A 13,418-nucleotide genomic window follows, 5' to 3' on the forward strand; every position below is an offset into this window, starting at 1 on the left:
ACATTCCTTAGTGATTCAAAGAGCTTACAGATCACATGGCTAGATCAGTTTCATGCAGCACTTAAAGTATATTTGACTCATTTTACTTTACATCTTTTAGCTTTCACCAGAACATCAACATCAGAAGTCACATCCTGAGTGGCGGCCATCTTCAGGATGGGACTCAAGTTCTTGTGTGAGCCTTGAGCGCAGCTTTGTTTTATTTATACTCATTAAAGAGAAAACTTGCTCACAATGATACGTTTATTTTCACTCTACATTGTAAAGTATGAAAATAAAGTTTACACAACCATCTCGCGGGCCGGATTTAACCCGCTTGCGGGCCGGATCCGGCCCGCGGGCCGCATGTTTGACACCCCTGCTCTAGCGTGTCCTGGGTCCGTCTTTAGGTCTCCTCCTGGTTGGACATGCTCGGAAAACCTCACCAGGGAGGCGTCCTAACTGGCTCCTCTCGATGTACCAGTGGTAATATTTGACTATATATTGTGTCTATCTTTGCTCTGGAAGGTGTAAAACAGCAGGATACAGGCCCCCATGGAGAAACAACGAATCTCTATTCCACTTGTTTTTAACTTCTGATCTAATTAAGGTCTAATCAGACAGCATGAAACTATCAGCAGCAATGTGCTGTCAGTGAGCACGCTTTACGTCGTGTGCTTTTATTGACTTTTAGGTTTTAGCTGGTGGAGGGAGCACAGGTGTGTTCCAGCGGGCTGTGACAGGCTGAGAGGCAGACGGCATAAACTACATGATGACTCTGAGAACACAGGACATGTTGGGCATTTCATACTGTGCTGTAAAAACCGAACACAAACTCATTCATCACCCAAAGAAGAACATCACAGACCATTTACCTCAAAGATGATGAGGACATAGACCCCAGCCAGGATGACTCCAGCGATGGCCACCTGTGTCTCCTTGGTGACGTAGAGCGATTGGTGGGTCATGGACAATGGCACAACCTCGTTATCTTGCAGGAAGGCCTGGATGGTGATGACGATAGGATCGCTTTCCAGGAAGCAAAACAGCAACAGTAATGATGTCAGATGTCATTTCGATGCATGTTTCCACAGTTGAAGTGTCTAAAGTCCATCCACTGACGTTACGCAACAAAAATGTGCATCAGCGCAAAAGGAACATCTTTGGGGGTTTTAGCTGCTAAAATTCATGAAAAAAACTGTAGATTTTTTTCTTAATAAAAAAGGTGTTTAGTGGATTAAATAAGCACAGATCCTCCTTTCAGCTCCAGTTATAACAATCTACTTCCTGTTTATTTCACTCAGACCACACTGATGAGCCAAAGCTTGCATAAAGACAATCTGAACTAAGGTGTGTGTTTTAGGACATCCTCAAGGTCAAAGCATCCTAGCATCAGATGTCAGGATAGGTGAAAAGGCATCATTTATCGCGGCACAGACAAAAACACAAAAACAAAGGGTTCAGACAAAAAAGCATGAGATCACACAAGTTCTCAGACTTCAGACCAGACTTTCTTAGAAAATCACAATACTGAAGATACATTTCAACTCTTCATTTCTCCATCAACTTTAAAGTCTGAGTTTGTTTTTTTAATACATAATGCTTTTGGTCAGATGGTCCTTTTCCTGTTGCCTTGTGCTTTTTCACCAGGGGTCATTTGCTTTGAGGTCTAAAGATGTTTCTCTGAGGCCTGAAGATACATCATATCCAGATCTGGTCAACTGCATCTTCAACCCTCCCACTGTCCTGATGGGTGTGACCTAGAGGTCCACGTGGCAGGGGTGAGGTGGTGCTCACTCCTCACTCCTGCCACGTGGACCTCAAGGGACAAACCATCAATCCTGCTCAACTTTCCTCGCGGGGTCACACCCATTAGGACAGTGGGAGGGTTAAATTAGCAGAGTGGTGTTTCGTCCTTGTCTTACTAATTTTTGCATGAGCGTGAATACATTTGCTAATTTCACGTTTAAGCTAATTTGTTTGGCACATTGGCCGTTGCAGCTTTTAAACATGTTTGCATGCCTATTGGCAATGTTCTCACATAGTCTAGCTATCATGAAGATTAAAAAATGAACAAAATTAATAAAGTGGTTCTCTCGCATTTGCCTAAAAATCTCTGCCAATAACACATTTCGGACCAAGAGCACTGACTGGAACATTCGGTTGTCAGTCTCACCGAGCTCACCTGGGTCCTTCATTCATTACTCTCACGTACTGGTGTGAGAGGTTCTTAGCTCAACAACATCAGAGAGGGAGAAATAGCGGATGCTACCACTTTAACTTTAGGACAAACTGCCAGAGTCCCACAAAGAAAAACACCATTCGAAGTCACGGACAACCAAAGATGCTTGGACCTAGAAACAGTGACTGGTGTTTAGCACCGTCTTGAGGAAACTCTTGAAATGACGGTGTCCGGTTTGGCAGCAGCGTCTCAGGGAAGATACCCGAGGGGAGAGTGAGTGTTGTGTGACCGTGTTTGTGTTCAAAACCTAGCTTGTTTACAGATTTGTTATAACAGCTTTAATGATTTATTGTGGAAGTTGTACTTCTACATGACTGTTACAGCCCAGACAGATGGATCATTACCTGCTGAGCATCTCAAAGGTTTTGCTTATTTTTATCTGGTCACTTCGTTCTGCATGTAGAGGGACGGTCCAATTATGAGTCACCTGTAAACAAACAGAATTTAAATGGCCTGTATTTGTATGGTGCCTCAGGGCTCTCATTCACCCATTCACACACACGCTGGTGATGATAATAATAATAATGCATTGAACTTATATAGTGCTTTTCAAGACACCCAAAGACGCTTTCACACACCGCTAGTGATGGTAAGCTACTTGTAGCCACAGCCGCCCTGGGGAGGTCTGACAGAGGCGAGGCTGCCATTTGGCGCCGTCGGCCCCTCTGACCACCACTAACACAGGCAAGTTGGGTGAAGTGTCTTGCCCAAGGACACAACAGCAGGATACCCCTGGCGGGAGCTGGAATTGAACCCATGACCCTCCGATGATGAGCTATGATGTAGCCACAGCTGCCCTGGGGCGCACTGACAGAGGTGAGGCCACCACTGGTCCCTTCAACCACCACCAGTAGGCAGGGTGGGTTAGGTGTCTTGCCCAAGGACACAACATCAGCATTTTCTGGTTGGAGTTAGGATCGAACTTGTAATCTTCCTATTACTGGACAACCCACTCTACCTCCTGAACTACTGCTGTCCCAATTTAAATATTCTGATTTTTTTTTTTAAACGAATTTCGCTAAAACTCTGACCTGCTGTGTCCTCCTTCTCCGTGGACCTGGCTGCTCACTCTGTTCCACCTGGATCAGGATGTAGTCCTGGGGGGTTGGGTCTAAAAGCCCTCTGGCAAAAGGTCCTGCCACCTGCAGCTTCAGCAAGGCATTGTCCCGAAAGTCAGTCACATTCATGGCTGTCAGACGTGGAGTGTCAAGAAGCAAATGTGGCCAGGCTAAATGTGTGTTTGCATATTTGAAATTAGTCTGGCAGTTTTGTGCTATTGTGAAGAAAAGATTTGTGCTTTTACTCAGACAAATACTGAATTATCAAAGCTGCTTTTGCAGCAAAGGATACAAAAGCTGTCTGATGGAGAGACTGCCAACATCTTCCAGGGGTTGTCCCGATCTGGATACATACTGAAAAACAGCTGTGAGCAGAATGAAATCATCACTGATGTGGCATTCAACAATCGACGTTAAAAACAGTTCAACATTTCTCCAGTGTGTTGTATGTCCTCTGAAGGCCTGGTTAGTTACTATCTACACGGCACCGCAGCTTAGACAAACGTGGAGTTTCCACCAAAATGTGCTCAACTCCCCTCTAACAGAAAACTTTAATTTTGTCCATCATCATCTTCATTCTGCTCACTTACACTGCAAAGAACAACGATAGCAAACATGGTGGCAATTTTGGAGACTCTGAGGCAGCATCTGAAAATAAAACATAAATAAAAATGCTGTAAATATAAAAAGGGTCAAATGTTGGATTCTTGAAACTGATAAAAGAAGCATAACTGAGGCTCAGAACATGAACTTGAACTGAAGAAACATGCTGGCTGTACAGTTCATTTTGAAAAATTATTAAAAATCAATTATTTGCCATAAATAATCCTCTGAACTTTTATCCGTTTATTTCCTCAGTAGCTACTGAACCATACTAGTATGGAAATCTAATAAGGACAAATCATGAGAGCCTAAAGTCCTTCAGTTCTTTGGAGGATTAACTGATGTGAATTGTTGTCTTACTTGACGCTTCTGTTGAGTCTGAAGCTGCGATTGAGATTTTCCAGGGCGTCGTACTTCTCTGAAGAGTTAGAACGTGACAGGCCGGCCACCTCACTGCCCAGCCGGTATCGTCTCTCGATGTCCAAGGAGCAGGTGTCCCATGGCTCCTCCACTCCCACAAAGCTGGGCTCGTGTACAGTCATATAGGTAAGGCTGAAGGACAAACATTCACCATGATGGGTTTGCTTTGCTCCGGTCAATTCTCACACTGTTTCTTGACATCTCACCATACCTGCTCAGGTAGCATTCTGCTGCCTTAAAAGCTCTAATTTGACATGTGCCATTCTGTTAGCTAGACTGAAAAAATCAGTTAGCCCCAAAACTACTAAAAAAATTAAGCTTGTGAAACTAATTTTTGTAGGAAGAACTCTTAAAATTGTAAACATCAGCGGGACTGATAACAGAAGCTAACAGTTCAAGAACACTGAACCAGTGAAAGAACACACCTTACCTTCCTATCCATCACATCACATTGGGGTTGTTGTAATAATGCATATGGTCGATAATCCACAAGCTCACCTGTCATCTTGGGAGAATCTCAGCAGAGGAGACCTCTCTGTCAGATTAGCTGAATTTGTTTTTCCTCTGAGAAAGTTGACAGCGTTGAAGTTATGCCTGAAACTAAAAACACAATGAGTTGAACCCCCAGAAGCAGGCACCTAAGTTAAACAGTGAGAGAGAAACCCTGGGCTGCCAGGTACCAGTAAGAGCGACGTCCCGGACCTCTAGGTGGTTGCATGTAGGTGGGCGAGCAGCTATTGACCATCAGCAAAGGCTTGTTTAGAGACCGCAGAAAATTCTTCTGCTCTCAGTTGTATCTGATACTAATAATTGTTGTAAGTTCATTCTTTACTTAAGTTCACTTTCACTTCTAACATGAACTGGACAGATTGAACTTATTAGGGTCAGATGCCACAAGGTGCTTGAGATTTTTACTGCTCACCATGCCAGCTAACACATTTACACCCGGTAACAGCCTCAAACCGAACTAGAGTTAACCCGGCCTTTGGATTGTGTTACTTTATATATATATATATATATTGTATTGTGGCAGCCTGTCCATGGGGGTGCTAGTGCAACGCCATCCTTGACGTGAAGGAAAAATTTTAGTAGTAAAAAACATCCGCAATACATATTTACCATTAATGTATCACCATTGCTTAATTGTATGTCTTTCCATGTAATCTAAAGAATTTACTCATCGTTTTGACCTGCTGTCTCACAGTGAATTCCCTCCAACACATTCACTAACATCACACACAGCGTTGGGAAAAGCGACCCTGAACTGTAGCTACTTAGCCAATCACATTTGGTTTCTGGGAAGAACAAGAGAGATTTTGGCCAATCACCTTAGCTGAAATCAATGCCTCTGGGACGCTGGGCAATAGCGCCCTTGCTAAAGAAGAGGGTGCATGACGCTGTCAGAAGAACCCTCTGTATTAACCCCTCTGTGTGTGTAGGGGGCGGATCATTGCTGAAATATGCTTGATCTTCTGATGGGGAGCTGTTGGCGCAACAACAGCCTTGGATGGGGCCATTTAACATGGAACTGCTTTTAAGTAAATAAGATTGTGTCCCACTTCTTTCATCAAACACAACCAACTGGTCACAACCGGTGTTCACACATAGTTTACGTATCTAAAGGTCCTTAAAAAGAGAATTAACACAAAGGAATCACTTCATCTCAGTGTAAACGAACGCGGACCGGATGTTGCTTGCTTTTTTCACGCAACGGCTCACGGTCAATAAGAATAAGGTAGATAGTTAAACAGGATATAATGTTGCATTAGTGCCACCTACTGGTTGAACAGAGTATTGCAATTCAAGGAGCACATGCTTTGAGGAGATGATTGAGACAAGCACAAGCTGAAAAACACACTTGGGGCAGCTCAGGTGGTAGAGCGGGTTGCCTCATGATCGGAGGGTCATGGGTGTGATTCCAGCTCCCGCCAGGGGTATTCTGCTGTTGTGTCCTTGGGCAAGACACTTCACCTAACTTGCCTGTGTTAGTGGTGGTCAGAGGGGCCGACGGCGCCAAATGGCAGCCTCACCTCTGTCAGACCTCCCCAGGGCGGCTGTGGCTACAAGTAGCTTACCATCACTAGCAGTGTGTGAATGTGAGAGTGTGTGAAAGCGTCTTTGAGTGTCCTAAAAAGTGCAATATGATGTATTTTTATTATTATTAATGTCAAAAATGGGAATGAGGACAATAAAGGACACAATGGACTGCAGCAGGCTTGTGTATTTATTTGAGAATTATAGTCAGATTTGAACATTGTTTAATCTTTAAAACAGTTAGTTGGAGAGGGAAATAATGATTGTTTTGTAATTGTAGTCATTTTCCAACTGTTCATGTGAATAATTAAACTAGACCAAAATGGGAATTCTTTTCATAGCCTTACCAAGAATTATTTTCACCAGCTGCCACTGCATATATGAACGTTCATTTGACCGACAGAACCTCCACTCGGTTGTCACATGGTTTCAAGCATGCATATTAAACTACTCTTTAACTTAAAGTCCCACAAAGTCAGGATGAACTACAAGGGTAGAAAATGAACTAATCTCAGTGAGTTGAAGATAACGCAAACTTGCACTAACCCTAACCCTATAAACACAAACAACAGGTGTGCTCATTAGTGATCTGAGCCTTAGGTGTGACAGAGAAGGATGCAAGGTTAGATTCTACTAAATAAAACAGGAAGTGATGTTCCAGTGTAAACAGATGCTAGCAAAAAAGGTCAAACACAAAGCCCAGCAAACCTAAGAAACGTTGGTGAAATATTTCTAAAGCCAAAGGTTTTCTGAGGTAATCCTGTAATCTGTAGCAGGTTCATTTTTATGCTTATCAAGGAGCTTTAAAGCCTAAAATTCATTTCATGCACAACATGAAGTATGGACTTTTACATCTCTAAAGCCTTTTTTCTGCTACAGTATTGGATATAAATACTTTGTAAGTATACATTTTTGGAGACATTAATTTATTTGCATGGAGGAAATAATAGTCGATCACATTAGGTTGGGACTGTTCCAACAAGTCCATTGCAAACAGTTGGGCTCTTTGTGTTGTGAAGGTGTACACTGGGATAAAGTGGTAGATTACATTTGGGTGGGTTTGGCAGATTAATATCCTGGGATCTCTTATACAACTACAAAGAGATTTAAAGCATTTCCACAAACGTTTTCTCCCCTTTTTTTCACCGACTCAGTCCCTAAATAGGGTCTGATGTTGTGTTTAATTAAATGTCTTGAAAGGAGATTATGTGTCAAAATGTGAGGCTAAAATTAGAATACAGTGTAACGTGATGAAGGTTCTCTAATTTGTGTCAAAGGTCACATCTACCCGGGTCAAGCTGGGTCAAACAGTACTTTTAAATCCACAGATTAAACCAGGAGCCACGATGTCTGCTCAAGATCATATCCTTATCTGCTGCTGTTCCATCCCAAGAGGAGGGTTAGGGTTAATAATAATTAATAAAACTCATTGATTTTATTACTGTTTAATATAATAATCATAAATGATCACTTGGTTCAGTATAAAGGTATTTTAATTACATGAAATGAATTTATGCTTTGGGTATAATAATGATTAATTATGATTATGGTTGATGACAGTACAAGATGTGTTCAGCAAAGGTCAGTTCACCTTATCCATCTAACACAGAGTCCAGATAAACGATAACTGCAACACGTTTTTGACGCATGATCAAAGCTTTCTTGCTGAGAGAGTGGGAGTGTCCTGAGAGCTTTGTAAACTGTAAGCATCACCATCTTCAAGTCAGTTCTTGAACCAACATCACGGAGGAAGGGAACGGCCGTCCCTGAACCTCCACCTGCTTTTCCAGTCAAGCCGACAAGAATAGCTAAGAATAAACAAAACTGTAAGCAGCTAACGAAGACTCTACCCAGAGTTGTTGATTTCTGAGTCAAGTTAAGACGAAAAACTCCTTCAGAGTTACGGACTTTGAGACGCCAATAGTTCATCAGTCGTGTGACCCACGGAGACAACCCAGGACTGATTTGGTCGCATAGAGGTTCTTCTACCATCCTCGCGCCCGGAGGAAATCATCTCCACCTGACATCTCCGATCCGAAAGGGGGTGTCCGGAAACTGGGTGAGGTAGACACTAATCGACAGATGACGTTTGATGCTGTTCTCTCTAAATAGCTCAGTTAGCCACAAAACATCATTTCCATCCAGAACGCTTCTTCTCTCCCTGAAAGAAACCTTCTGATAATTCCATTCACGCATCCAAACTCGTATTTCCAATTTAGTTTCCATCCAGCCACAGGTTTGCTTTTAAAACAAGTTTCATATCAAAGCTGTTAAAAATTGTCATTAAATTGTTATCCATGAATTGTCGTTTCAAATCTTTAAGTTAAAATTGTTAGAAATTAAATTTCTTCATTTTTAAACTTGCCTCATTATTGAAACGAAACACAGAAAAGCTATCATATTTCTGGTTATTTGAAAGCAAAGATCCTAGCTTCTGATTCAAAATAACTTTTGCTATTAAATTTAACTATTTATGTTAAACGTTAATCTTTGGATTAAAATTAGACCAAACAGGTTGGTGTGTGAAATTAGATCGATATATGAGTATCCGGGATATTTATACATGATCTAAGCCTCATAGGTTAATCTGATTGGTCCTTTTTCAGAATCTCCAACTGAATAGCAACAGAGTTGATTCCAGTGTGTAGTTTAATTCTCTACAACATCCTTTTCTATATGAAAAGACTTAAAGAGTGAGTCAACCCCTCATAAACTGTATAAATAAGAGTCTAATAGTGCTGTAGACATGAGTAGTGGACGGATGAATGTGCATTTTATTTACATTCTGCATAAAACTGTTATTATCGCATCCTCTTCAGGCTAAAACTCTGCTCTGCATTGATTTTGAATCAGCCATTGCTAGTGACTAAGAGGTACCCAGTGGCGTTCTCTGTACCGTATAACTCGGCTGCACTGCACTGACCTGCAGCCGAGTCTCGGCCACACCGCTGGCTGGTTCAGCCGCTCACGAGCCAGAATGAAGCTCCTCCTCCCTCTCTAGTGAACAAGGTGGAGAGAAAACCCTCCTGCTAGTGTGCGTGCGTGCGTGCGTGCGTGCGCGCGCGTGCGTGCGTGCGTGTGTGTGTACTATAAAACTATATACTCAAACTTGATCTTTCATCAACAAGTTCCCAGAGAAACTCCCCAGTTTAATCCCGATAACGTCACAGCCACAAGATTAAGATTAGTAACCCCCCATTCCCAGTGAGTCTGAGACTCACCCAGCACTACACTCATTCACATCCGTGTGTCGGAGTGTTCACAGTTCAAAAGAAGCGGAGTCTTTTCCACCTGGCATGTCCAGGCATCGATTTAATGTTTTAACCGTTGGGTCACATGCATCACCTTTCTGCACGTGTGGATTAAACCATGTTATGCGTTTAATCCAGTGAGAACGAGAGACAGGCTGGTAACCCGCTGAGTTTTCTCAGGGAAAAGCAGAGCATGGGAGGAGTGAATGTGTGGGTTTCACATCCCAGAGGATAAGCTGAAACACAATTCTGTGAATATGAAGGAATTATTACAGTCGATGGTGATTTTGATCTTAATTTCCTTTCATCTTTTTCTGTCAAAAGTCAAAAATAAAACTAAACTTAAGTTTTCCTCTAGTATTAATAAAACAGGCTAATCGGTCTGTCAGGTCTGCTGATTGGATTTATTTATCTATTGCTTATTTCATTCATAAAAAGCATCCATTAATTCAATTATTTACCAGATTATAGTCTACAGTGAGGTCAGGCAATCGTGTACCTGATTTATTTCCTCTGTGGATCTTCTTTAGTTTCTATCTAAGCTGTAAAATTACACATTGCTTCAGTAAAATAAGCGTGGAAGTTGTCCCTTTTTGCAATTCTTAATTTTGAATAAAAGCACGTAACATTTAGTGACTGAATACAGGTGCTCATCAAAACCTGAAGACATACAATCCATGTGCCAACCACTAAGTATTTATGGGACAAAACACCCAGCGACGTCATTCTGTGTTTTTAAAACCAAATGTTGTTGAGCTCAAGTGTTTAGTCACTCATTACAAATGGCTGCTTGAGCACGCAGCAGCAGGTCAGGACCAGGAGATCCGAAGGCCCGGTCCGTTCAGCTGTTGTGTCTCCGTTTACAGTTTGGCACAGTAAGGAATTTGCTAAAGCGTCAGCACATCGTGACCGCTGCGTTGTGAGTTACGTTACTGATTGGCACATAACACACAGAACGCGCCAAAAGCAGTGAACAGAACATCATTTCCAACGGCTTTACAACTACCTGGCAGCATTCCCGCCCACCAAGCGCACCGGGCCGTTTACCGGGCCACTCCAAGTACCTACCTCTGATCAGGCACCCAGAACATCCCTGAAAACGGCCGTTCGGCCGGCTCGGTCACATGGTGACATGCGCATGTCGGGAGGTTCCTGAAAATCTACCCTGAAGTTCCGATAGTGGAAACACGCCTAATGCGAATGAACAGAAGTCAGTTCCTGGGTTTTGTTTGTTTGTTTTGTTCATCGTGATCTTTCTCAGACAGATCTAAGATCTTAACCAGGCTCCTAAACAGAAGGTAGCAGCTGACGTAACCATGAGCAGAAAAAGGCTTCTTCTTACCCGTCCTCTTGTCGAACAGGGCCGAAGACCTCTGTGTGGATAACACACTGTCCTGAGGGCAGAACAGCAGACTGCTGCAGCTTCTGGGTGTCGCCCCGCTCTGAGATGCCCTGCAGCAGGCGCAGCTCCCCAAAGTTTCCTGCAACGGCCTCAGGTGACCTCAGGCTGCTCCTGCCCTGATGGTGGCCTGCAGCTGAGGTCTGAGACATTTCAATCTCCAGGTTGGTTTTGTTCTCCAAATACATGATGAGATCACTGGATGGGAAAGACGGAAGAAAATGGTTCTGTTTGTGTGACTTTTAAAAAATCTCAGGAGCCATTTGAGCTGCAGGAACCTCCAGAAGCACACCGACTGGTGATGACTTCCTGCTACAGTTGCCATGCTCCTGTGCAGAGTTTACGAGGGCTTGTGGCTTCCACTGCCAACAACAGAGCTGTGTGCATCAGCCAGAGTAGCAAAGCTTCAGGTCAAAATGCAAAAAAGGAAGTAATGATCTGAAAAAGTAAAAGGCTGCGTGGAGTTTGGTGGACCAGCAGTCAGGCGGTCCGTTTCTGTGGTTTCTACCTGCTGCCAAAACAAAGAGGATTTGCTGCTCGAATGCTTTCATTTCAGCTCAAAATGATGTCAAATTTAACGATCGTGTTTGAAATCATTTATTTTATTGTTGCCATTACAGTTTTCCCCAAGTCTAAATGCCCCCATAGCTGATCAACGTTAGTAAAAACGTGATTGTCTACGGTGAACATGATTTGACTCATGATGTGAGTAGCTGGGATCTTCAATAACCAACAGCAGCAGGGTGTTATGATGCGAGATCACCCACAAAACTGCTAAATTAAATCTTCAAACAGACCCCAGATTGTTTGTCTTGGGAGTGAAAATATTACAGTATTTAAAGGGGGTTGAGTCTCAGCCTATGAAGGAGGGAATCAGAGAATAAGACCAGCCTCGGCCTGCTAGTGGTCCTCAGCAGGCTGCGTGAAAGGGATCGGATTATTGCTCATGTGAAAGGCGCCAGGAATGCACATGTGACATTTAGTGAGTGAACTAAAGTACTCTACGGGAGCTGCAGGAGAGGGATGAAAAACTTCTGTTTCCAGAAAAAGCAGAAAAACAATCATTTCTATTGTTAGGTGTTGCGTTTATAACATCCCTCTGATCTGTTTCATTAAGTTTCCTCAAACGCATCATTTACCTCCGCAAAAAAAGTTTGTTTGGCTTTCATAATTTTACATCACTGCCCTTTAACCTGACGTGGATTCATTAGCATTCACTAGTGCTGGTTTTGGTTACGTCTCACGGTTGTCAGATGCTTGTGATGATACTCTCCGTCACAGAAAACAACGACCCTCTATCCAGCATCCTGCCTGCAGGCTGAAGCTGATGCCAAAAACAAACAGCTTCTTCATCATTTTCCTGCTTCGTTCACAGCAATTAAATATTTCACATATTAAACGAGCCTTTAACCGAAACTATGCGCTGCCATCGGAGTGAAATATAATCACATTTTTGTAGCAAAGCACTATTTTCAAAGCTGCAAATGAAGTCTGCACATACACAAGGCTAAACATCTAAAACAGAGCCGGAATGCGTGATATTTATAAAATATTTTATCGTTTTGAAAAATGCGATAAGACAAATGAAGGTGGTCAAACTTACCGTGACAAACAGAAACTCCAGCTGAAGACAGAAGCAGTGATGGAAACAGGTTGAAGCCTCCACAACAAAATCACTTTTCATCAATCAGAAGTTGAATTTAGAAGTTTTAACAGATGCTGCAGGGATTGTTTCTAATTTATTTTAATGTTTTTTGTTAGGGATGGGAGGTGGAAAAGTGGTTATAGCACTCTCCCCAGGAAAAAAGAGCAGTCCCTGAGTGCTGTAGACTGAAGGGGGTGGAGAGGGAGGAGAGGCAGATGGACAGGCTGGGGGAGGTTCAGTATTCATGCAGCCCAACACTAAACTTTCCTCCCCAGATTCTCAAAACTTTCCTTTTAATTCCAACATCCAGCTGAGGACTGGGCAGACACTTATCACAGCATCACGTCCTGCATGTGTCTGTGGATGCTGCACAGGAACACGTGATGCCTTTCAGGATGTTTGCTAAGATCATTTCTATGCACATTAGTTTGTTTTATCAGCGTTAAAGAAAATTTTGAGAATTTTAGAGGACAAAAATACAATTTTAAAACAGTATTCAGGAATGATTTGGTGCACAGAAATGTAGAAAACTGAGAAAATAGAATGTCTGAAAAGTCTCTTGGGTAATTTGTTTTAGTAAGTGATTGCAGTTTTATAGAAGTAACTCAGTGTGGGCTGTAGGTGAAATGCAAATGATGGTGCTGATGTTTACTTCGGTGCCAGGGATGGTTTGTAACAACATATCTCAAAAACCTCTGAATGGATTCTAATAAAACTCTCAGAAAGGAATCATTGATGTGATAAACTTTAGGATCATGTTCAAGATGGCTTCCACGTCTATTCGGTC

At 42.6% G+C, this 13,418-nt stretch overlaps 1 protein-coding gene across 1 annotated transcript in view; it reads right to left on the reverse strand.

Annotated features, from left to right (window-relative positions):
* Positions 1 to 12,775, reverse strand: part of oca2 (oculocutaneous albinism II) — a 66,304-nt gene extending 53,529 nt beyond the window's left edge. The window contains exons 1-9 of the mRNA XM_015975783.3: positions 12,590 to 12,775; positions 10,930 to 11,184; positions 4,801 to 4,902; positions 4,243 to 4,434; positions 3,870 to 3,927; positions 3,572 to 3,644; positions 3,253 to 3,410; positions 2,566 to 2,648; positions 855 to 1,008 (exon numbers count right to left, since the gene is read on the reverse strand). Coding sequence (XP_015831269.3) covers positions 855 to 1,008; positions 2,566 to 2,648; positions 3,253 to 3,410; positions 3,572 to 3,644; positions 3,870 to 3,927; positions 4,243 to 4,434; positions 4,801 to 4,902; positions 10,930 to 11,174 — 1,065 coding nt within the window. The 5' untranslated portion in view covers positions 11,175 to 11,184; positions 12,590 to 12,775. The remainder of the gene's footprint in view (positions 1 to 854; positions 1,009 to 2,565; positions 2,649 to 3,252; positions 3,411 to 3,571; positions 3,645 to 3,869; positions 3,928 to 4,242; positions 4,435 to 4,800; positions 4,903 to 10,929; positions 11,185 to 12,589) is intronic.
* Positions 12,776 to 13,418: the final 643 nt, after the last annotated feature.

This window comes from Nothobranchius furzeri, chromosome 16 (assembly GCF_043380555.1).
Source record: "Nothobranchius furzeri strain GRZ-AD chromosome 16, NfurGRZ-RIMD1, whole genome shotgun sequence".
Classification (NCBI taxonomy): Eukaryota; Metazoa; Chordata; class Actinopteri; order Cyprinodontiformes; family Nothobranchiidae; genus Nothobranchius; species Nothobranchius furzeri.